This window comes from Puntigrus tetrazona, chromosome 21, assembly GCF_018831695.1.
Source record: "Puntigrus tetrazona isolate hp1 chromosome 21, ASM1883169v1, whole genome shotgun sequence".
NCBI lineage: Eukaryota > Metazoa > Chordata > Actinopteri > Cypriniformes > Cyprinidae > Puntigrus > Puntigrus tetrazona.
In genome coordinates, this window is record NC_056719.1 from 14,253,903 (window position 1) to 14,276,467 (window position 22,565).

Genomic DNA, 22,565 nt, shown 5'->3' on the forward strand with positions numbered 1-22,565 from the left:
CATTTTAACAAGCTGCAATTGTGATATTAACCCTTTAAGGCTTGATCACGCTGAGAGCAAGTGTCGTGTAGAGTCGAAAGCAAAGAGAAATGATAATTTGCTGCTATTATACTGCTGCTATCTCGTCTTCAGCATTGCGTGATCGCTTCTGACACAGACCACGTGCTTCAGTCTGTCGTCAGGACCAATGGAGTGAAATAACGTTTTCTTTCACGTGTTTGGTTTAGGTTTAATCAGCTAATTTGCGTCGTTGTGCGGAAATCATAAAGAGCCCAGCATGACTTAAGGAAGACGTGGACAGTTTGTTTGTAATGGCATCCCAGATTGTGTGAGAGGGACGTCCAGAAATTGTTGTTTTGTGAACGAGGCACAATGTCGTGGAGAGTTCGCAAAGAAACGTTTGTTGAAAGATGAAGCGATTCTAGATCTGAATCACAAAACACAAGAAGGCTAAATTATTTCATTGATGCTTTGTCTTGAAACTACCATTTTATTACGATTATGTTGCCAAAACACTCACAATAGTGAGGGGGCGTTGACATTGCAATGACATTAGCCAATCATAACAGTGGCCGATTACCGATGAGCCTTAAAGGACCCGCCCCTTAAAACAGCTCGCTGTGGAGACTCCATAAGTGTAAGTTAAAACGATTGTTTTCAATTCTCAGAGAGTCAGGGCTAATTTAAAATAATTGTAATTATTATATAGTGTATAATAAATATAGTAATTTATTGTGCAATATGCTTTATTAACGCACTAATAAAATAAGAGACAGATTAATATCTAATTAAAAACACAGTTCTATATTTATACCAGTTATAGATCACTAAGAAAAACAATTTAGGCTAATGAAAACTGAATCAGTGGAAGTTTTATATATTTCGCAATTAACGCCTTTCTTTCAAACATTTCTGTCAGACGTTATTTCTGAATATTTAACTATGAATATTCTAATATCGAATGAGGAATTTCGGCATCCTAATTAATCGTAGGACAAACGCGTGACTTAAAAGTCTTGCCTTCGCCATAGTAGCGTTTGTAAACTCTGCATCCCGGAAATTCACTCGTCAAGATGGCGACGCGCATCGGAAGCATGGGATTTCTGAGCACGATATTTCAACCAGTATTGACATTGCGAAGTCATGGGGTGAATGTCAAAAGATTTGTGCGTAGACGCAGATCTGTGTCTGGTTTAATTTCAGAGAACCAGTCGATAGAAAAGTCGAAACGAGTCGTCAGTCAGAACGAACATTTAGCGCAGGACCCTGAAAAAGACAGCATCTCGAATACAGTACAGTTCTCACTGTTACCTCAGGAAAAGGTGATAAACACAGGCTGTGACAATCATAGATCCACCACATTGCCCCGTTTTGGAGAATTTAATGGTTTGTTGTATGAGAAAGCAAAGCCTGGAGACAAAAGTTTGAAGTGAGTAGAATATTGAAATTACATTTTTTTTTTTAAATTTTATTTAATTTTTAATTATTTTTTTATTATGCAAGTAAACGTTATATTCTAGAATGACAAACTATTAATAAATTCTGTAAAAAAAAAAAAAAAAAACTTTTTACTTTGTAGTAAAAAATGAATCGTGTATCTTGTGAATGATGCTGCATATAATCTCATTGTATGTGCAGAAGGTTGGTCAGCATATCTCGATCCAAGAAGCTTCGGGAGCAGCAAAGCAAAGTTGTTCTGGAGGGAAAGCGTCTTATATGCAGCGCTCTGGATGCAGGGGCCACAGCGCACGCGGTTTATTTCAGTTCCGTGGATGCACTGCGGGAGCTTCCCCTGGACAAACTCAAGCATGCCAGCGTTGTGAAAGTCAGCATGGAAGATGCTAAAATCTGGTCTGATCTTGACATCTCAAAAAGCGTGATGGGTGAGAGTCGTGCGTTAGCAATACTGAACGAGTTGTCCCCTCATACAGCAGCAATTTAATTTGATGTCCTCCAATTGCAGCCATATTCAAACGGCCCGAAGCATGCCGTTTAACATTTTCAGAAGAAAAGTGTGGCAAGCCGTTGCCTCTGACACTGATTTGCGACAACGTGAGAGACCCTGGAAACCTGGCCATGGTGTTACGTTCTGCTGCCGCCGCCGGGTGTCGCGGTGTGCTGCTCACTAAAGGTAACATTCAAAGACTTTCTCATTTTCTTAAAAAATAAAAACTAGCCAAGGCCCATTCACGCCAAGGGTGATTGACTATAATGTTAAAAATAAAGACAGAGCTGTGAAAATCATTCTAATTTAACGGAATAGCCGAGTCAACGTCACTAAATATAATAATGCTTGATGTATACTGTGTTTATGTGTATTATTTCTCGTTGAAAATCAAAATGCAGATCCATGAACACTAGCTTCGTCTCATTTTCTCATTTGTTGGCTACATGCGTCCTCAAATTGACTCCTATTTCTCACGAGATGTTAAATAATGTCATTAATTTATTTTTAAATTTAACGGTTGAAATTAGCATGCGTTTAGACTAGTGCTCGTTCTTTCCCTGCGTGATCCAGTCTAACGAAATACCTTTTAAATCGATTACAAATTCGACAGATTACAAAATCTTTCCCGTTTTTGCGCTATTTCAACAACGAAAAATAATTCCAAACACTGCAGAAAAAAACTACAGCGTTTTTCTGCATCTCTGAGCAACGTGACAGTGATTTAATTTCTCAATAAATCAACCGAATGATTCGGTTCCGTCACAACGACTTATTTACAGTAACTTATTCCCACCTACTGGAAGTTTAAATTTTGTAATTTTTATTATTTGAATAAGAAAGAAAAATCTGTATTTTAAAAGACACTGGACATTTTTAAAAACAAAATGGCTTTATTAATGTAAAAATGCTCATAAAATGTACAAATAAGTTAAAACTTGTATGTGAACTGACCAGTTCACAGAATATGAATAATATCAAACAATAACACTAGCAATAACAATAAAATAGTCAAAATATCGATATTACTTTGTCAATATTGCACACCCCTTACATTTTATCTTCAAGTATATCGTGAACTTCCTCAGATTTTCATAAATCTTATTTTAAAATAATTTCTTAAAATTTTAGTGCCGTCGAGATTAATGTGATTAATCACGATTAACCATTTGACAGCAATACTTAAAATAATTCAAAAGGTTTTATTTTTTTAAATTGAGATATTTACTACCATATATTATATTATGCACTGATTTCATTCTTTTTACATTTTTTTTACTGATTTGATACGTTTTTTATTTTTTATTGTTTATAATTAAATTCTGGCCATCTTCCCTCAGGATGTGTGGATGTTTGGGAGCCCAAAGTTCTCAGGGCAGCTATGGGCACTCACTTCCGTCTCCCTGTAATCCCGGGCCTAACATGGAGTGATATACCAAATCACCTGCCCAAAACGGCAACCGTTCACGTAGCCGACAACTGCAGCACCACCTTGACTGAAAATCATAACACTGTAATCGCTCAAAAACAGAAAAAGCCTTCCGATTACGGTTGGGTCAGAGGACATCAGTACCCAAGGAAGGTGGAATACGAGGATGATAATTTCAGTGGTTTTGAGGATTACGATAGCGGCAAATCCCTCGAGACGCAGTATTATTACATCGACTGGGTTGCTAGGCACACAGGTCTTGTAATTGGAGGAGAATCGCACGGTCTGAGCCAGGAGGCTTTGCGATTGGCCGAGAGGACTGGAGGACGGAGGCTGCTGATCCCCATGGTACACGGTGTGGACAGCCTGAACTCTGCCATGGCTGCAAGTATTTTGCTTTTTGAAGGAAGAAAGCAGCTGCTGTCACTGGCTGAGAAGATAAGAAGACAGAGACCTTCGTGAAAAGGAAAAAAAAAGATAATAACAACATACAGTCATTACATAATCATTATGTAATATAAACACATCCAGTATGTTTTTCTGTGTGTGTGATGTTTATATATTTGTACTGAACCATTAACCGACAGGATCGTTAAATTTAAAAGAAATTTGAATCGATACGTGTCTGTGGCTCATTAAAATTAAACTTATTAAAAAATAAGTTTGTGGACAGGCTTATATGCAAATTATATGTCTTTAAAAATAATTAGTAATGAAATAACACAATGAAAAAAAAAAACTGCACTTGAGAAAGTGGCATCCTGTTTTTTTTTTTTAAATTTGCATAAGCACAGTGTTTGTTTTTATTGTGAATATACACAAAAGAAATATTTCAATAACGTTTTACTCTTATGACCACAAATGGAGAAGGCTATTCTGTGTGCCTTCTGTGCGCGTAACCCGACAACACTGCATGTTCGTTGTTATAATAAAATATTGTATGCAAAACATGTGGAAAAAACATGTTTTAAATGCTATTTAAGGCTAAAAAAAAAAGCCAAAACATTTTAAATGTTGCGCATCTCTCCACTAAAACACAATCTTCAGAACAAAATGAATAAATCCTAACTTGCACAGTTGCCTACCAAATCAACATACAATTAAAATAACCATATGCATGTTTGAGAGATAATTTGTCAATTTAATAATCTGAATATGATTTAACAGTGCTTGAACATGAGCAACACGTGTGTGACTAATTTGGTCATGTGACAATATTTGCATTAAAGTTGATTGTATTATTCTGTTCAGGTGTGTCTAGTTAATTTGCCCTTCTGGTCTGTGTACTCAATATCCTGGGTGTTCACTTTGAGCTCGTCTTAAATGCTGCTGTGCTACATTGTGTTTGGATTTACCCTTGTTGGATTAAATTCGTATGATGTGTAACCTTTCATCTTCATCATGTGCTCTTTAACACAGTGAAGCCGTACATGACACTTACAGTGTGAGCAGAGTCTGAGTGAGAAGCACTGAAGTCATTCACAAATTTGAACCTAGAATAAAAAAAAAATAATTTGGTGTGACATTTGGGCAAAACCTGGGTCAGGCTGTTTTTACAAAGGAGGAGACATTCCTGGGACTAACATTCTGGAGGCGCTTTCTCTTTGAGTATTGTTAATGCATAACTCACTTAAATTTAAAATATAATGTATATTTACGGTTTATTTGCTTCATTATTAACTAAAATGTGGTTGTGCAGTGGCCAGCTTGCAGACCACTGCCAAAATGCCACCATTCCTTGCAGCATGTGGGCCATGTGACCTGGGTTCAAATAAAAATCCACTGGGACGGAATTAAAAAACGTGGCGCAGATTTGGGCCAGTTCGGTTTTATGGTGTTTAAACATGGCTGACATTAGGCTCTCCATTGGCTTGCTTGTGGCCCAAATTTGGCAGACAGGAGCAGACCACTCAAGTGCCACCCTTCCATGCCAAAAGTGGGCCACAGCAATTTTGCTATCTGGGCTGGCACGAGTATACTAGTTATTTTTCCACATAACTTGATTGACAAATGTATTAGAAAAGCACTTCCGGTACGTAATACAACATAACTTTTTTGGCATCTCACGTTAACTGCTTCAAGCTGTTTTGTCACTGAAAACCCACAGGGCTTCTTCAGAGCCCCACTTGCCAGACTTTTTCACCTCCCAAGACAAGGGGTTAGATTTTGGGAGGCATGGTGGCAAACAATGTTTAAAAAAAAAAAAGGAGAAGAGGATTACATCTGGGGGTCTGTGAAAAGAAAACAGTTTGAAGAGTTAAAGCGGTCAAGCCATTTGACTTTACATACTGACTAATGAATGAACAAATGTAATTTGCACTTACTGTCAGTTGGTAAATTCAAAGACATCATTGCCCGGCTCGGTTTATTTTAAGTAGTATCGGTGCAATCAAACTGATGATAGGTACCGGAAATTAAGTGTCCCCAACTAAGCAAACCAAAGCTGACTGAGGCAAGGAACTCAAAATACACAGGTGTAGCAGCTTTAGCTAGTTTTCCTAACTAGCTCATTGTGTGTGTATAAATAGTCACAGCCAGCTTACCCTTGTATTATGACAGTTTTCTTGCATCCATCCTCCACCCCAACACCTCACTCTCAATGGTTTTGGCCTACATTCTGGCTGCAGAGCCCTCCCTCGGGGCAGCGTGTGAAAATATGCTTAATAGTTGTTTAATCGGATTTATGTAAGACTATATGTAAGGGTGAACTCATGAATTAGCAGAGACCTGAACACCTAGATGAGCCCCAGAGACAGATCCCCAGTGAAGACCTCATCACCCAGACAAAACCCCAGGGACCAGATCATTCCTTTAGACAATCTGACTTTGCTGCAGTTGGTTTCTCCGAAGGTTTTTTCTCTATTCTGTCACAGATGGAGTTTTGGTTCCTAGCAGCTGTTGCCTCCGACTTGCTTAGTTGGGGATCCTACTTCTATATCTATATGAGGTTTAAAACATAGCAGTCATTATGATTTGTTAGAAAGGGCTCTGTGGTTTTATTAAAGTAAATCAACCGCACTTACCACCCACTGGCAAAGGCCTTCCCATAAAAGCTACCTGAATAAGAATATACATTAATTTCAGTAAAGATACCTGTATGGTGCATTACAAGGCAACTTAGCTGACATTAATTCACTGTAAACCATGACTTGGGGCTTATTGCTTTTTTGAGATGTTACTTACCAGGCATTACCTGGTGAACTTATCAAATGTACATTCACAGTGATAAAAACTGGTAAAACGAGAGGCTTAATGACTCTAGAATTAAAGTATAATCAGAATTGTTAATATTTCCAGATTGCCATATATTTCCTTAATACAATGACATGGTTTTTGTTTAATTTCACATATGCACACAGTTACACACAGTTGTAAAATATTTATGGAGGAATCACACCAGTGACAGGAAACACTGGGTCTGTAAAAGAATCCTCTGATGCCGTCGAGACAAAAACTTCTCGGGCCAGAGCAGCTTTAGCAGGAACCTTTGGGACCAGGGAGGTTGAGACAGGAGCTCTGGGACTGGAGCAGCTTTAGCTCTGGCTGAGGCTCTGACAAGAAGGTTGAGGTTGTTTGGCTGGAGGTTTTTTGGCAACCGTGGCATGAATCTCAACACCATCATGGGAGGAATCTTCATGGCATACATGATGCGAAGCTTTCCAACTTCAGCTGCTATGAGACCGATCTCTGAAACCATTGCGGGTTCTGGGGTTGCAGCAGCAGAAACCTTCAGGCCTGGACAAGCAGCTCTGAAAGTATACCATGTCGAGTAAGTTCTGTGGCGCTCTTGATTCGGTTCTCTCTGACCTCAGCAGGTTCTGGAAAGGCAGTGAAAGTGGCCTTCACAAGGATTTCTGCAGTGGCCCTGACAGGACCTTTGGGTCCAAGTTGGCTGAAAAAACTCTTGTCTCCATATGAGTGGCAGGAAGCTCTATGGCGGCAGTGCCAGGAACTTGTGGAACAGGCCTGACAAGGAGCTCTGAAAAGGTCTAGGTGACTCCATTTTTGAAATATGATTGGATTGTGCTGTACTTAACTAAGGCTCCAAACGCTACCAAGTCCTGCCAGCCCCGCAAGACGCTAAGACTGGAGGGATGGAGGGGTCACCCATGTCAGCCCGCCAGACGCAAGGCTGATCCTGTTCTCCATGACTTACAGAAGGCCCTGAAACACAATTACCAATTATAAAATTTCAAGTTGTACAAATCAAACTGATTTCATAAGGTATAAAAATATAGCTTGTTATCCATGCAGTGTATGGGGATTGGCTAGGTGAGTTACTGCAGGTATTGAAAGTTAGCTGATGTCCATATTAAGAAAATCAAACTAAACCAACAAAAAAAAAAAAAAAAAAAAAAAAAAAAAAAAAAAAATTACTGTATCTTCAAAATATTTTTTTGATGCAGTACCTTAAACCAGTCATGGAAGAGCATCTCCTCCAAATGAAGCCTCTTCTCTAGGTTAGTCTTCAGACATCCTCGGATAAATCGGCAGCATTCTGTGCACTTACGGTCACCTTTAACTTCACACTTTCTGAACTGTAAAATAAGAATGATTCCTGAATTACTGACAAAACCTTCTTTTATAAAGCAGTTTTGTCTAATCCCAAATTGTTAAAAATGAAGATCTCACCATCGGAGAAGTCTGGCTGGTACCAGATATCAGTGTCCATCAGACTGATATCGTTGCTCTCGGGGAAAAGGCTGGTGATCATGCGGAACAGTAGCACTCCCAATGACCACACTGTTGCCTGTTTCCCATGGTACTCACCCCTCTCAAAATATTCAGGAGGGCAGTACCTCGCTGTCCCTGGAGGAATAAGTTTGTCACAAAGTCTAAATGTGTTCTTTAGCACTGCATGTTGTATTGCTTTATTCATGCTGTTGGTTCATTCACTAAAGTATAAGTCCCAAACTAAATGTTTGAAAAGTAATACATACCACTGTAGGTTTTGTACAGTGTGCTTTGTAGGAGGTCCCCACAGCCGAAATCAATCAGCTTCACCTCCAGAGTCTCTATGTAGACCAGCATCTTGATGTCTCGATGGAGGACCCCCCCGGGAACAGCAGACAGCAGCAGCGTTGATAACCTGATGCATTAAATGACGGACCATTCCCTCACTGAAGAGGCCGTCATAATGCAGCCAAAAATCGTACATGTCCATGCAGGGTGAGGGCTGCTCTAGGACCATGATGTACTGATCGAGTTGGTCCTGCCAGTCCAGTAACTCTGTAACCTGGGCCTTGATTGGCCAATACTGCCAAGGCCACCTCTAAAGGAATTCGTCTGAGATGGTCAGGCTAGAAGAAAGGCCATTTTTATGACGATTAGATGGAAGTCATTTCTCAAATTAGGATTTTGCCTACTCTTTGAAATATTGATTATTTGTATACTGTGACTAACATTAATCCAGAAAGTTATAAACAGTAAACAATGACTGACAGGAGTTGACAAAAAGAGCGCAGCTCACTTACAAGTCTGATGTACGGATAGTTTCCAGTCTTTGCTGTGAATTTCACAGCCACCTGAAGGCCATTCTCACAGCGGGTCCCTTCATACACAGAGCCGTATGTTCCTTCCCCCATCTTCTTGCCGATAGTGTATTTCTGACAAATGTGGTTTATTGAAATATAATGATAGCTATAGGCAGGCCATACTTATTCTAAACTTACTGTAACATTGTTTGTGCCACTATAACTGTACTTGTATATTCACTGATGCAATTTATTTTACACACATACACCTAAACTAATATATTGTAAGAATAGCATGTGTGGTCTATATTTTGGATTATGACAGTAAACTCACCCTAAACCCTCGCAATCTCATCACAGTCCAGCTGTTCCAGCAGATGTGGTGCCCTCTCATCTGACGACGGACACTGGAAGGAGGCTTCTGATGATCATTGTTCTCTACAGAACAGGTGACGTCCTTTTGAGAAGTCTGATCTAAAGAGAATATCAACCAAATGCTTGTATTGATTAAAAGGTATCAATAAAATATTGCATACTCATATACATTATATTTATAGGAACATTTATATAATGTGCATCTGTGATTTTTGCACTGAGTGACTTTGATGTTCAGTGCTCGTCATTTACCATCGGTACCCTTCCTGGATGAGCCTGTGTCCTGGTCCACCTCACTTTGCTCCACCTGAGCTCTGGTGGATTTAGGACGAGACACACAACAGAAGAAAGAGGAAAACCTCCGAAACCTCTTCTTCGTCTCATCTCTTTCTCCTGCCTGTCCTGGTCTCCCTCACCGACACGCACAGGCGTCTCGTAGGAACGAGGATGGAGCTCCAACTTGTGGTCGGTGGGTGTAAGTGATGCACCGAAATTGGCCCCGAGCACATACCACCCTTTGCTTTCTCTCTGTGAGATTGTCGCTGTCCCATCCTCGGCAAAGTCAAACAATATCAACTGAAAACACACTTTAAACACCGTTGATGACAAAACTCCTAACTCGCCACAAAGTGAGCAGACGAGTCTCGTGATATCATAAGCGCTCAAAATACATTTGTTTATTCCATCTTTTACATTCCATTTTTTTCATATAGTTTTCTGCAATTTGAGGCTACTCAGTATCTCAGTGTTTATTATTATTATTATTATAATTATTATTATACAGCAGCGTAAATACTTTTAAAAAAAGCATTCAACAGCACATAGTTCATATAATTATTGTTTTTTTATTACTATTATTATTTTAGGAAGAAAGCATACAGATGTTTGTCAAAATTTAACTACAAGATGCTCTACACACCTGTGTGATCTTAACATTCACTGATGGCTCAGAGAAGTGAGTAAAGCTCTAGCATAATTTGTTTCCAAATTCCACTTGATCTGATCTCACCTAATAAAATAAAATTCATTTTAAGCGTGGCTTTTCGAGGCCACCGTATAAACATTTAAAACACAATGTTGACTTATCCTGTATTCCAGGCTGTAGTTACCAAAAATCCTATTACAAAATATAGACTAATTATATAACATAATTCATAAAAATCATAATTTTATGCTATACCAACATATACAAACACTCCTAAAGGAAACCATTTGTACAATTGAATTTTTTTGTTTTAAATCTTTAGTCAACATTGCCCTTGTTTCAACAAATATGAACTCAAATTAAATCAGGTTTTGCAAGATAATTTAAAGTTAATGTTTTTAAATAAAAATGCACTTGGATTGCTGGCAACGTGTATGACAAATGGACACACACTATAAAGAGATGCCACATGATGCATGGTTTCATTTGCAAATGCATCATAACCATAAGTTCTGTGGAAGCATTTATGTAGCAATACAAAAATAGAAATACTTTGCCATTTTAAACACAGTATTGCTGTTAAATTCCTTGTTATACTTACTTGCCCTTTGTATTCGTTGTTGTGGGTTTTTTTCCCCTCTCTCTTTTCTTTAGGGTTCCCTTATTGAGTTCAGCAGTCAACCAATCAGGCTAGATCTACTACTGTAACAGGGGCTGGGCTACGATGGCTTGTTGTCAGTTGTCCTGCTGTTCAGCCAGCGGGCAGCTGTCCATTCTCTGTCAGTCATGTTTTTATTATCAATTATTTGATCTGAGGTAACCTTAGTTATCCGTTTGTTAATTTAAGTGTTATCTATACTCGTTTTTAAGCTATGAGCTTAACATGCTGCTATTATAGTTAGGCCAGTATGGCTGTTGCCACCTGTTTGAGTAACAGTGGAGAAGGAGATAGGTAAGACGGTATAAATTTAGTTTCCTTCTTTTTAAGTTGCAGGTTAGGAGTGACAGCCACCCAGGTTATTGGGGTTGGGGTTTAGATAGGACTGCTTCTTGCCTGGGAGTCGAACCAAAAAAGTGGATGCTTTGTCTGATGTCTACAAGAACAAATCTGATACAGCTTCCAGTTCACTCCAATTCTCCCTCCAGCCATCACTGTAAGCCTGATAGATGAACGTGTTACTCCGGGAGGTCCTGAAGGATGGATTGATGTGTCAGCTTGTCTCTGTCTGCCTCTCATGGTCCATACATCTCTAGGCTCTACAAGGTGCTACAAGCCGTCACCCCACCAGCCTCCTACAATTGCCTGATGTTACCCAATACACAGGAGGACAAGGGTTCTGAAATCAAGACTGTAAAATCTTGTGAAGGCATTCAGTGTCACCCAGCCTTCAGCTCTGCATATGCCTGTTAAAGAGCTGCTGTGTGCCAGCGCCCAGGAGGAGGCAGCACTCCGAGTGGAATGGCATCCAATGAGCCAATGGCATCCAATGGAGTTCCTGAAACTCTAAGTGCATTCCACGTAAAGACGTCAAAGGGACACAGCAACACAAGGGCCAGGTCTGTCTCCTCCAGGGGCAGCACTTGCATGTTCACCACCTGATCCTGAAAGGGAGTGGTGGGAATCTTGGGGGTTCTTGGGGACTGTTCAGCGTCCTTATCAGCTGAAGAAGACAATAGCCCCTCCTCTGATGTAGTAATAGACATCTTATCCTCTTCTGGAGCCCCGAAAGAGACTGGCATCACCTCTTTTGTGAGTACAGCTGTTTCTTAAGAGACAATAGGCCATCCAGCACATTTTTAGAGTTGTCTTGTACTGACAATAGGTCAAGGCCTATCTTTTCCTCTGAAAACATGTTTCTTAGCTGTACAGCATGTCCTAACCCCCACATCTCAAATCTTGAGCCAAAAAGAAAGAAATGGGTCAGTTCAGATGAGCATTATGTATATTTTTAATTGACTATTTAATATATAATTTTTACCTACTTATTTTATATTTTAACTACTTATTGAAATGCAAAAAACATGGAAACTCCGGACAGCAAATCAGAACAGTAGAACTTTAACTTTAAAAAGACATTTAAATAAACAAAATTTAACCATGACATACTAAAACAAACAAAACGGCTAAAAAAATGAACGAGTCGATACCATTACACCAACAAAGCATGCCACAGTGACCTGAAATAGAAAAACAGATAATAGAACAATTAAATTCATCACTAATGTTGATGGGATTGTATTACAAAAGCAAACAAAACAACAGTTCTACAGAAGCATTCCTGCAGTTCCTCTCTTCTCAGTTCTTTTTAGATCTCAGGCTCCTGAATCACTCAATTACAAAACAGGTCGACAAATAAGTCGTGTCTCAGATCAAGCCCGAAAACTGGTTTGTCACAATAGATCTAAAAGACGCGAACTTCACGTGTCCTGTAGATGCTTAATTTTATATATGTACATCCACAGATCTGCCCTGTGGAGAATGAGTGAGCAACTGCTCGTCTGTTTTGGTCACCCTAAGAGAGGTTTTCTTGCAACCAAGTAAACTTTGAGCAGGTGGATAGTGGATGTTATCAATACTACTTATGAGTCCTCTGGTTTCTTGCTAAGGCTAGGAGTGAGAGCGCACTCAACACGAGGTATCTGGGATCTCGATGGCTGAGATCTGTAAAGCTGTGGGGTGGTGTACCTCCCCACAAGTTTGTCCGTTTCTATGGTTTGGACTTGCAAGTCTCTCCGGGCTCTGCTGTTCTCTCCTAGCTGTGCAATTCACACACACAGGGCAGGGATTGGCAAGTCTGGGGGTGTGGGCATCTCATTTCCCATAGCGTCTTGTTGACTCTTTGAAGAATGTCACCAGGTCTCGTAGCCACACTTTCAGCATCCTTGCCTGTGCTGAAGCTGGCTGCGTTCCAGATGCTCTTATGCTTTTTGGCCAGTGATGTCACCCGTCTATGACGTCTCGTCAATTTCATTGGATTGATTAAACATATGATTCAGAGCAAATGTACAGTGTAATATTTACTTTGCAAAATTATACAAGGTTACATTTACAATAATCTATGATGATATCTATTATTATTATTATTATCTTATTTCAATCTCCAGTCCAGTTGTCCCCACTGAGAATTTTTGGGATGTGCTGGAGAAGACTTTGCGTAGTGGTCTGACACCCGTTTTTTGTCATATTGGGTTTTGAACCTGTAATGTTAAACCGCTTTATGATTTATTATTGTTTATTAATATTCTAATAACGAAGACATGTAAGTTACCAAAGAAAATTATTTACATGATACCCAAAAAGTTTAAATGGAATATGCTATGTTAGAATCTCACCAGAATGACGTAGAACCTCCTACTTGAGCTCATGGGGAAGTCATGGACAAGTATATCAAAACGGAAGGTGTGACTGCAGTATGTCCCTGTATCCCTACACACATAATCTGGTATAAATTCTCAAGGGTATACTATTTTCAAGATTTAGTGTCAAGGTGGAAACGGTTTTTGATATTGAGATATTTCACCAGACATAAATTAAATAAGAAATATGAAAAGGCATAGAGCAACGCCATTCACCTGTTTGAGACCTCAAAGATGAAGAAGAAACGTGGAGATACTGCAGGGTTATTGGATACCACATCAGCACAAGGAGAATTAGGCTGGCAAAGCCATCTACACATAGATTCAACATGAAAACAGTAAGCTTGAGGTAGCTCAAAGGAATAGTGCAAATCTATTAAATAAACATTACTAATATACAAGGACATGTTTTCACTTGACAGTTTTTATTGTGAGAAACTGACATAAAACCTGTTGAGATCTAATAATATCTTACTGCTGAAGCCCCTAATATATAAAACGGGTGTCACCTGATTCCATTGTTTCTGCTGCCATTAAAGATAAAAAATCCTTCCTCTGTGACATTGCAAGAGGTTCCATCCTTCTCACAGGCATTTATATCCCATATAAGTGATTTTTCTGATCTAATACACAGACAAACATGCTAACGATTTAAATGAGGAAAATCCAGTTTCCAACTTGTTAATTTTTGGAAAATTACCTGTAATTGAGGCTGTTATACCTCAGTACTTCCCCAGGGCTGTACAGATGAATGTTCTTCCTTGAGTGAGGACCACCACCAACTACTTTTAAAGTGTAGCTAAAACCATACACACAGACTGTGTAATACCTAAACACGTGAAATCTGGGGAACTGAAAACATGAAATACTTTCTGAAACTGTTCATACAAATCATGACGAGCTTTACCTGCCAAGAAACTTCCTAGACTCTCCTAGGACCACATCCTGAATGAGGAGAAAGGGAAAGAACACTACAGAGAGAAAAAGAAAGAAGAAATGAGAAAGACAAAACCAAACCATTCAAAATTACTATACAAAATAATACAGTGAATACAATGAAATAAATATGTAACACACCTATGCAATTTTTATTACATTATAACTGTTTGTTTTTGTCTTATAAACATTTGTCTACAATCACTCAAGTCTATAATCTATCCTATTCAAACAGTGTTCTGATGAGGTTGGTTATAAACAGCACAGAAAATAGCCTATTACTCACAAATTATGTTTTTTAATCTTGGTTATAAGCTGACCTTAGAGAACAGTGCAAAATAAAAATAAAGGCAGTTCACGATCCCTTTAAAACACATGAACAAATTAGTTGATAATGAGATGATTTACAGTACACAGCTGAAAGTGTGAGAGAAAATAAAGAAGGCAAAGACTATGATGGTGGCTTAAGGATGGTGAACAGGAGCAGGCGAATGGATGGTGAAAGAGATTGCAAAAGGATTGAACACATGTGCAACGCAAGAGGAGGCTCTGAAAGAGGATGGACGACCAGGAAGAGGCACAACCAAGAAATCCCAGGTGGTTATAATGGAAGTGAACAGCCTTGAGCAGAAGATGGTGGCAGCTGATCCAGATCAAGACTGTGTCCCATGGATGACCAGAGAAGTTGGAGAATGAGCATATTTTCAAAAAAAGTGGAGTGTTCCTTACTATTATTTTTTAAAATATTGCCTTAAAAAACACACATCAAAAAGTGTGTTTTAATCGTAGAAGCTGCTAAATATTGTTTAGTGGATTCACTCGCACAATTATTTACATGTTACGTTTGTAAAAATTCCTAATAAATCAATGACTAACCACGTAATCAAGCTTGTATGCGTTTTTTCCTCACTCCAATTATATTTGGTACCTCTGCAAACAGCTAGAATTCTGTAAACTTACCAAAAAAACTAAGTGAAACATTGCTGACTGAAAAGTCCATGTTGAGTAAAAGTGTGACACGCAGCAGGTTCTTACAGTTTTTATAGTAGAAACAGGGTGTAACTGGGTCAGGATTCAAACAGCTGAAGTTCCTTCTATTGAGCCGTATACCCTCCTGCAGAGTGCTACTGGCATCAAACACCAATCGGTTACCAGGAGGGCAACCAATATAAACAGGCAAATTCTGCAGACCCTAAGAGAGAGAGAAAAAGACTAAAATGAGCCTCAGAGTGATAAAGGTAGAGGAGAACAGCAGAGTAAAGGAGTAAAGATGTATGAGCGTTACACTGAGGACCATCCCAAGGTCAGTCTGCTGAAAGCACTGTCTTGGTGAAATGCCAATCTGAAAATGAAAAATAAACATGAACCATACAAATACATCAAAAATATCAATATCAGATCTGACTGCCAATTATGACTTTTTGCATTGTTTTAATGTGTAATTTTTTTCAGTAATATTTTAACACTGACCCTAAACAACACGCTGAAATGCAAAAGTCTCTCTCCGGGAAACAACTGATCTTCAACCATGCCTTTGTCAGCAACTGTCACCTAGATAACAGAGCAGATGATTTGAGCAACCACCGATGAACACTCAGGAAATATATCACAGTAAAAAGTGATGTAGCTACGTGTTCATGTGGGTAGGGTAAAGTACCTTATAAAGGACTCCTCCATAGTTGAATTTCACATATCTCTGGAGAGTCACCCTCAGATATTTAGAATTAGGGACCGTCGCAAACATTCTGATGTCATTTACAGCACGCTCTCCTGGAACAAAATACATATTATTAACAGACCGCTCTACTTAAAACTAATAATAATCACCTTTTTTATACTTCATTTAGATTTCAAATTTTGACAGATAAAATACAGGTTTAAATATAGCAAACACAAACAGCAAACTCTTTTAGCACCAAATTTAGCAAAATTTAGCAAATTCACCAAATGGCAAAGTTAGCAAATTAGTGCTCCTGCATAAGTTGACAAGCTAAATGTTCAAATTGTTTGTTAACTGTATCATTAGATTATTATTAAGATTATTAAGTGTATATGCGAATTCCTTACCAATGGACTCAAGAGTGAGCTGATGAGCTCTTATGAACAGGGAAAATGAGAATGAGGCTGTTCTGTCCAGGTAAACTCTATCTGGAAGTCTGGCCGTCATGAGCTCTTTGCTGTCTGTGGTAACACCTGACACATTATTATATGACAGGTACAAACAAAGGTCCTGAAACACAACAAGCACACACATTGTAAAATGACTCAGACATTTACCTGAAACACATAACTTGCATCTGAAGTTTTCATAATTTTTGTTCTGTTTATTTGCAATGCAATTAAAAAGTGAAATCTGTCACCTTATATAGCACACTATTGCACATGCGCCAGATGGGGTTCTCTTTAGGATCTCCAATGACCTAAAAAAGCAAGGAGTAAACTCTACTACAATGTAACTGCATGAGGTCTTTTCAAATCTTTTCTGCAGCAGAAAGTTATATCCACAGAAGAATATTACAATATCATAATTTTCAAATGAACACCAGTCTTGGCAGATCTACAATGACAATTTATATAAATGAAGTGTATAAATATGCCAGATTTGTAGAGACTGGACATGGTATAATACCATGAGGTATTGTGCATGCAGCTGCAGCAGGTGGTAGACAAAACCTTGGTACAGGGCCAATAAACGTGTGGTGTGTAATTCAGAGGAAGTTGTCACGAGTTGGGGGTTGACTGAGTACCGCTGCAATCGGTTAAATCTCTCTGTATGAGGAACACTGTACTCTAGGTCAAAGGGACATGAGGACAGGAATGACAGTTGACTAAATGACCTATGTGGGGGAAAAAGAGAGAGACATACATCAGATGAACAAGTTAGATAAACAAAAACAAACACAATGCACATTATTTGAAAAACAAGTTGAACAAAATGACTGCATACAAAATCTCGACTACTGGGATTTTTCTCTTCACAATACAACCTTTCCCATCCAAGCCTACTGTGTACAGCACCTGCATACACATGCACACGCAAACATAAATTTATGTATATTTATAGTGTCTCTTTTCATACTGTAGCCCTGTTTCAGGGGGTGTTTGCTGTTTGTGAGTATGCTTGCGCACACCTCTTGTAACTCTTTATCTCCATCATAAAACACTGTGAGTGTGCTGTGATCACCGGAAAGAGGTTGCAGATGGGATAGCTCATTCCAGCCCTGAGATGGTCGCAAACGAAACACAGAATCTGTTCTTTCTTGACCCCACCACAGCTACAGGCAGAAACAGAAAATGTATCACTTGTAAATTTTGATTTAGTTTCTTGATGTGAATACACATACTTATTATTATATGGTTTTAAAACACACACACCTCCTCATTTTCAGTAACAAAGACAAATGTTCCATCATAAGAAAGAGTGAAATATTTTATCATCTGGTCACTAGGAAATCCGCTGTCTTGCCAAAAACTCTGTCCATCTTCCCAACTGAACAAACGCACAAAAAAATGTTAGCATAATTATGTTAAGTGCTAATGTAAATGCACGTGTGCACATACGCAAGAATATATGAGAAGATGAGTGAATTTCCCCAGATGTATAGAATTCCAGTGCTGGGGCTGAGAGTCATTCCACTGAATTTCAGGTTCAAAGAACTTCTCTTTTGTTGCCCTGTTAAACACACACACACACACACACACAGAGTAAACATTTTATTATTATGGATGATAAAAAGCCTGCAAAACATACATAGTCTAATTTAAATACACACACAAAACAGACTGACATCATCGAATCTACAAATGCACAACAGGTCACAGACATGTGCTTACGTTGCTTCTGACCATATGCAATGAACTGGGGTAAAATCTCACTCATCTGGAAATCACCATCTTTGAGGAAACAAATCAAATCAATTCCTATATAATATTATATTCAAATAAGCAAAAACCTATTCTTCAATATTACAGTATGCCAAATGGAAAGACGAAATGCATTGGGACAAAATCATTAGGCTACCAACTCCCGTTCGTATCTAATGTACAGCAGTGTGTTACCGAAAGTGAGCAGTATGTAAGATCGTTCTTGATCTTCACGGAAAAGCAGTTCTATTAGTACGATGTCGGTTATATCGGTCTGGGCGTTCTGGGCCGCCGAGCGCACTTGGCAACTGAAGTCTGGAGAAGAAGACTACATCGGTATAATTACATCCTTCTAATTAAACAGTTAACACATCAGGAATTGGCCTCATCGGATCCATATGAAAATCCATCAACCAGAAAAAGTAGAGACTTAAAAACACACTCACCGTTCACCGTGCTTCTTTTAAGGTTTTTGTAAAATCCCACAAACTTGCATGGGGTGAAGCCAAGAGAATCCACCAACTCTGTAAATGTAACAAAACCATCTAGTGGAGAAAATTAGATTTAGCTCATGAATGCAGGCAGGACGAGGGATCTCATTTGGTATCTAAACAAATTTATATCGGAAAGAGTTGTATCAGAGAGAATGAAGTAGTTCCGTATCTGACCGTAAAGCTCTGCACGGTACAGGGTTCCAATCTGCAAGCCTCCCCCCAGAACATAGAAGTACTCTCTACCATGATGAGGAATACTCACTGGTACCAAACCAGACACACAGACTGCACTCAAAACCTTTTCCCATGTATCTACGAAAGAGAGATGTTTTAGAGTCCTTGAAAACACGAAAACAAAATAACCCTTTTAATAAATAAATTATTGTAAGGGGTATTTAGTAAAAAATCGTACTCTACATTATTTGCAACTGAATACTCTGTTTTTGCTCTGAAATGCATCATGTTACAGAACATAAATACTATTAATAAATGCCATATGCAAGTGAAACATTCTCAAGAGAGAAAAAAAAAACATGACTTGATTTTGTCTGACTGCAGTTAAATAGATTGAAAATGATTAAAAAGATGTAGAACATCCACATGAATTCTGTCGTACCTGATGGTGGCGCACTGAGGGGAAGAAGAGAATAGTTTCCTAGAAAACGATATAGCTCTTGATTGTATACGACAAATAGTGAGCTCTCTGTAGAAAACGTTTCTTGAATCATAGAAGACTCCACCTGTAGACACTCCAAAGAGCCTGACGAGCTCTTTATACTCACCTATGTATATATGTACATTTAAAAGTAATTCAAAGATCTGCACCGGCTCAATGTGCAAATGTCATGGATGCAATGCCAGTTAATGGGCAACCTCTATGAGGGATGTATCCTGGAACTCAGTAGCAGTCATGAGCACAGTTTTTAAGCCTGGTATTCCTGGCAACAAGAGAACAGGAGCATGGTCTACTACAGCCCAGAGTGGAAAGGATGGACTACCAACTCTCAGTGAGTCTTCTATAACACGTATCTATTGACAAATAAACACCACATGCAAATAAATAAGGGTAAAACTTTATCAAAACTCTTCAAAGCATATATTCTTATTATATAACTGACTATTGATATTATAAATGACATCCGCTTTAACAGCTTATAATATATTTAAATGCTCTTTGACCACACCTCCGTGCCAAAGTATGCTTCCGACTCTCTCTTCTGTGTAGTGACCATGTAGCCGTTCACATTAAAGGCAAAACTGAAACATCACAGAAACATATTGAGGTTTATTATACGAACAATAATGTATGAAAAAAACAGATATACATGAAAACATACACCCACCTTTTCTCAGGTAGATGCTGAGGGCCCATTTCAATGGATTTTACCTTCACCCGTTGCACCACTGACCCATTGATGAAGGGCATTGGGGCGTACCAGCTACACTCGCACATCTCACTTCCACAGGTAGCTAAACAAACACACACCAGCCAAACCAACAACATGAATGAATGTCTGTATTCACAACCGTCACAAAGCACTGAAATATTAAACACACACACACACACCATTTTCCGATAGTGAAACAACTGACAGCTCCACCTCAAGTCTCTGTGGTTTGAAGTGAGTGGGGTGTGTGGGTTCTTGGAACATAACGACTGCTTTTGGAGTCAGCCCAGTCATTAAGTCCTCCAGCACAACTCTCTCTGAAGACTCCTGATGGCACCCAATAAATGTAAAAATAGTAATATACACAATAGTCATTTTTCTAGCTTGATGCTTCTAACTTTTGTCTTTCCTTCCTACAGATACCTAACAGTTCCTACAAGTGCAAATGGTTTTAAAAAGTTGATAACAGTGGGTTATAAGTGGGTTTTGCTACCTTAAAGCCACACAGCAGGTCTAGCTTCAGGTAATATGGAAATCCTACCTATGGGACACAACAGAACATTATGAAAGCTAACGCGCACACAACATTCACTACAATAAATGCTTAATAAAATTAAGGTTCCTTTTATGTAAATGAACATACTTTATGTTTTGGATAATATCAAGGAAGCTAACATTTTTATGCATTTCCGTGTGATCCAGATCTTGCACCTCCATGCCGCCAGTCCTGACACCACACAATCCGGTGGAAACAAGATCGGTTTTGCACAACCTCATGACCCACTCACACTCTCCAGCGCGAGACGGCTTGAAACCAAGCACTGATAGTGCAAGCAGCACAATCACAATCAAAGCCATTTCTGAAACAGACTGGAATTGATTTACTGATTTTAAGGAATAGTTCATCCAATATTTTTAATTACACCATAAACGCCCAAGTCATACTAGGTGCATATGACTTTCTTCTTTCAGAGGACCACAGTCTGAGTTTTTATAAAAATGTATCCTGGCTCTTCCATGCTTGGTAATGTTGGTGGACGGTGGCCATGATTTTGAAGCTTTGTAAATTGGATATATCTGCAAGTACTGCGATGTAAAACTAACCTGAGCCAAGAAGTTGGACCTCGAAGCTTCTTGCAGAAAACCGGAAGTCAGTTATTTGCTTGAGAGGACATAACCATAATCCCCGGAGGTGTATAGGTTAGTTTTAAGTTGCAGTACTTACATATACTGTATGCGTGTATATATATATATATATATATATATATATATATATATATATATATATATATATATATATATATATATACGATTTACAAAAGCTTAAAATAATGGCCACTATCCACCAGCATTAACAAGCTTGGAAGAAGAAACATTTTAAAAAAAACTCTGCCCGTGTTCGTCTGAAAGAAGAAAGTCATATACAACTAGGATGGCTTGGAGGTGAGTAGTTTATGGTGTAATTTTCATTTTTGGGTGAATTTCTTTAAGAGTGAATTGAGTCCTGAAATATAGATCAATACCAGGCGCCTTACAGCTGATTAATCATTTAAGAAGAACTTTATTAAGACATTGATCATGACACATTGCTTAAGATGCTGTGGATGTGAGTCAGTCAAAAAAACAATATTTAACATTTAAACATATTTACCGTTAAACTGCTAAATAAGTAAATCATTATTTTAGGCCAATATTTATTTATTTAAACGACGACGCTTCTCAAGTCTGTGTGACAACTACTTTTCATACTAAGTAAAGATATTTATTACTATTTTTAAATAACGTAAATTTTGTTTGAATACCTTGTTTAGTCATTTAAACTACATAAATATATGTTTAAATAAGACTTAACGCCTTTGAAACAAAGACAATTAACGTTTCTGTTTACAACGTTATTTTTTAACGTTATTCCTTGTATGGTTTGAGGTGGCCGTTAAAACCGCTTATCATTAATATTGTATCGACTGCAACAATGATGATGAAATTAATAACTATTTATCAGCAATTAGCTAATTCTACACAGTTCTGAGAAATTGTATTAAAATGTATTAATTGTATTAAGTTTTAAGAATTACCTCCGAAATTTTCTCAGTGACAGGTGACCTGAATCTGATGACATCACAATCGCGAAAATGGGTATTATGCGATTTTTTTTTAAATAATGTAAATTTTTAGGAAGAAGAGGAAGAAAAACACTTTAAGAGAAATTATATCTATATGGACATTAACACCTAATTTATAACAACAGCAAATATTAGCTAAATTAAATGGTAATCTGTGTACCAATTAGTTGTAAAAAAGTAACATTTTATAGTAATATAGTAATCATTGATTATAATATAAATAAAATAGTAATAATAATAATATTAGATTCCAGA

The 22,565-nt window shown here is 38.3% G+C and overlaps 2 protein-coding genes and 1 pseudogene across 2 annotated transcripts; 1 reads left to right on the forward strand and 2 right to left on the reverse strand.

The window, feature by feature from the left end:
• Positions 1-1,044: 1,044 nt before the first annotated feature.
• mrm3b (mitochondrial rRNA methyltransferase 3b) lies at positions 1,045-3,992 on the forward strand. Its single transcript, XM_043220729.1, has 4 exons — positions 1,045-1,429; positions 1,639-1,883; positions 1,964-2,131; positions 3,286-3,992. The coding sequence occupies exons 1-4, from the start codon at positions 1,074-1,076 to the stop codon at positions 3,834-3,836; spliced, it is 1,320 nt and encodes a 439-aa protein (XP_043076664.1). The 5' UTR covers positions 1,045-1,073; the 3' UTR covers positions 3,837-3,992.
• Positions 3,993-4,908: 916 nt separating this feature from the next.
• On the reverse strand, positions 4,909-9,774 carry LOC122326059 (annotated as a pseudogene).
• A 2,954-nt stretch (positions 9,775-12,728) lies between these two features.
• On the reverse strand, positions 12,729-21,045 carry LOC122326026 (cation channel sperm-associated protein subunit gamma-like). Its single transcript, XM_043220701.1, has 28 exons — positions 20,863-21,045; positions 20,681-20,728; positions 20,367-20,514; positions 20,143-20,269; positions 19,984-20,056; positions 19,673-19,828; positions 19,416-19,581; positions 18,974-19,111; positions 18,792-18,850; positions 18,501-18,633; positions 18,276-18,335; positions 17,999-18,114; positions 17,817-17,915; positions 17,573-17,716; positions 17,389-17,459; positions 17,071-17,278; positions 16,802-16,861; positions 16,509-16,671; positions 16,099-16,211; positions 15,912-15,992; positions 15,727-15,783; positions 15,477-15,633; positions 14,413-14,476; positions 14,206-14,304; positions 14,015-14,128; positions 13,722-13,817; positions 13,482-13,575; positions 12,729-12,905 (listed from the first exon to the last, which is right to left on the reverse strand). Exons 1-28 carry the CDS (start codon positions 21,043-21,045, stop codon positions 12,729-12,731), a joined length of 3,204 nt encoding a protein of 1,067 aa, XP_043076636.1.
• Positions 21,046-22,565: the final 1,520 nt, after the last annotated feature.

Bases quoted from the DNA above. Each gene is read 5' to 3' on its own strand.
- mrm3b (XM_043220729.1), top strand. From the start codon at position 1,074: ATGGCGACGCGCATCGGAAGCATGGGATTTCTGAGCACGATATTTCAA. The intron at 1,430-1,638 runs GTGAGTAGAATA...TTGTATGTGCAG, and splicing joins CCTGGAGACAAAAGTTTGAA to AAGGTTGGTCAGCATATCTC. The intron at 2,132-3,285 runs GTAACATTCAAA...ATCTTCCCTCAG, and splicing joins CGGTGTGCTGCTCACTAAAG to GATGTGTGGATGTTTGGGAG.
- LOC122326026 (XM_043220701.1), bottom strand. From the start codon at position 21,045: ATGGCTTTGATTGTGATTGTGCTGCTTGCACTATCAGTGCTTGGTTTC. The intron at 17,717-17,816 runs GTGTGTGTGTTT...TTCTGCCTGTAG, and splicing joins TTGTTACTGAAAATGAGGAG to CTGTGGTGGGGTCAAGAAAG. The intron at 15,634-15,726 runs GTAACGCTCATA...TCTCTCTCTTAG, and splicing joins ACCTTGGGATGGTCCTCAGT to GGTCTGCAGAATTTGCCTGT.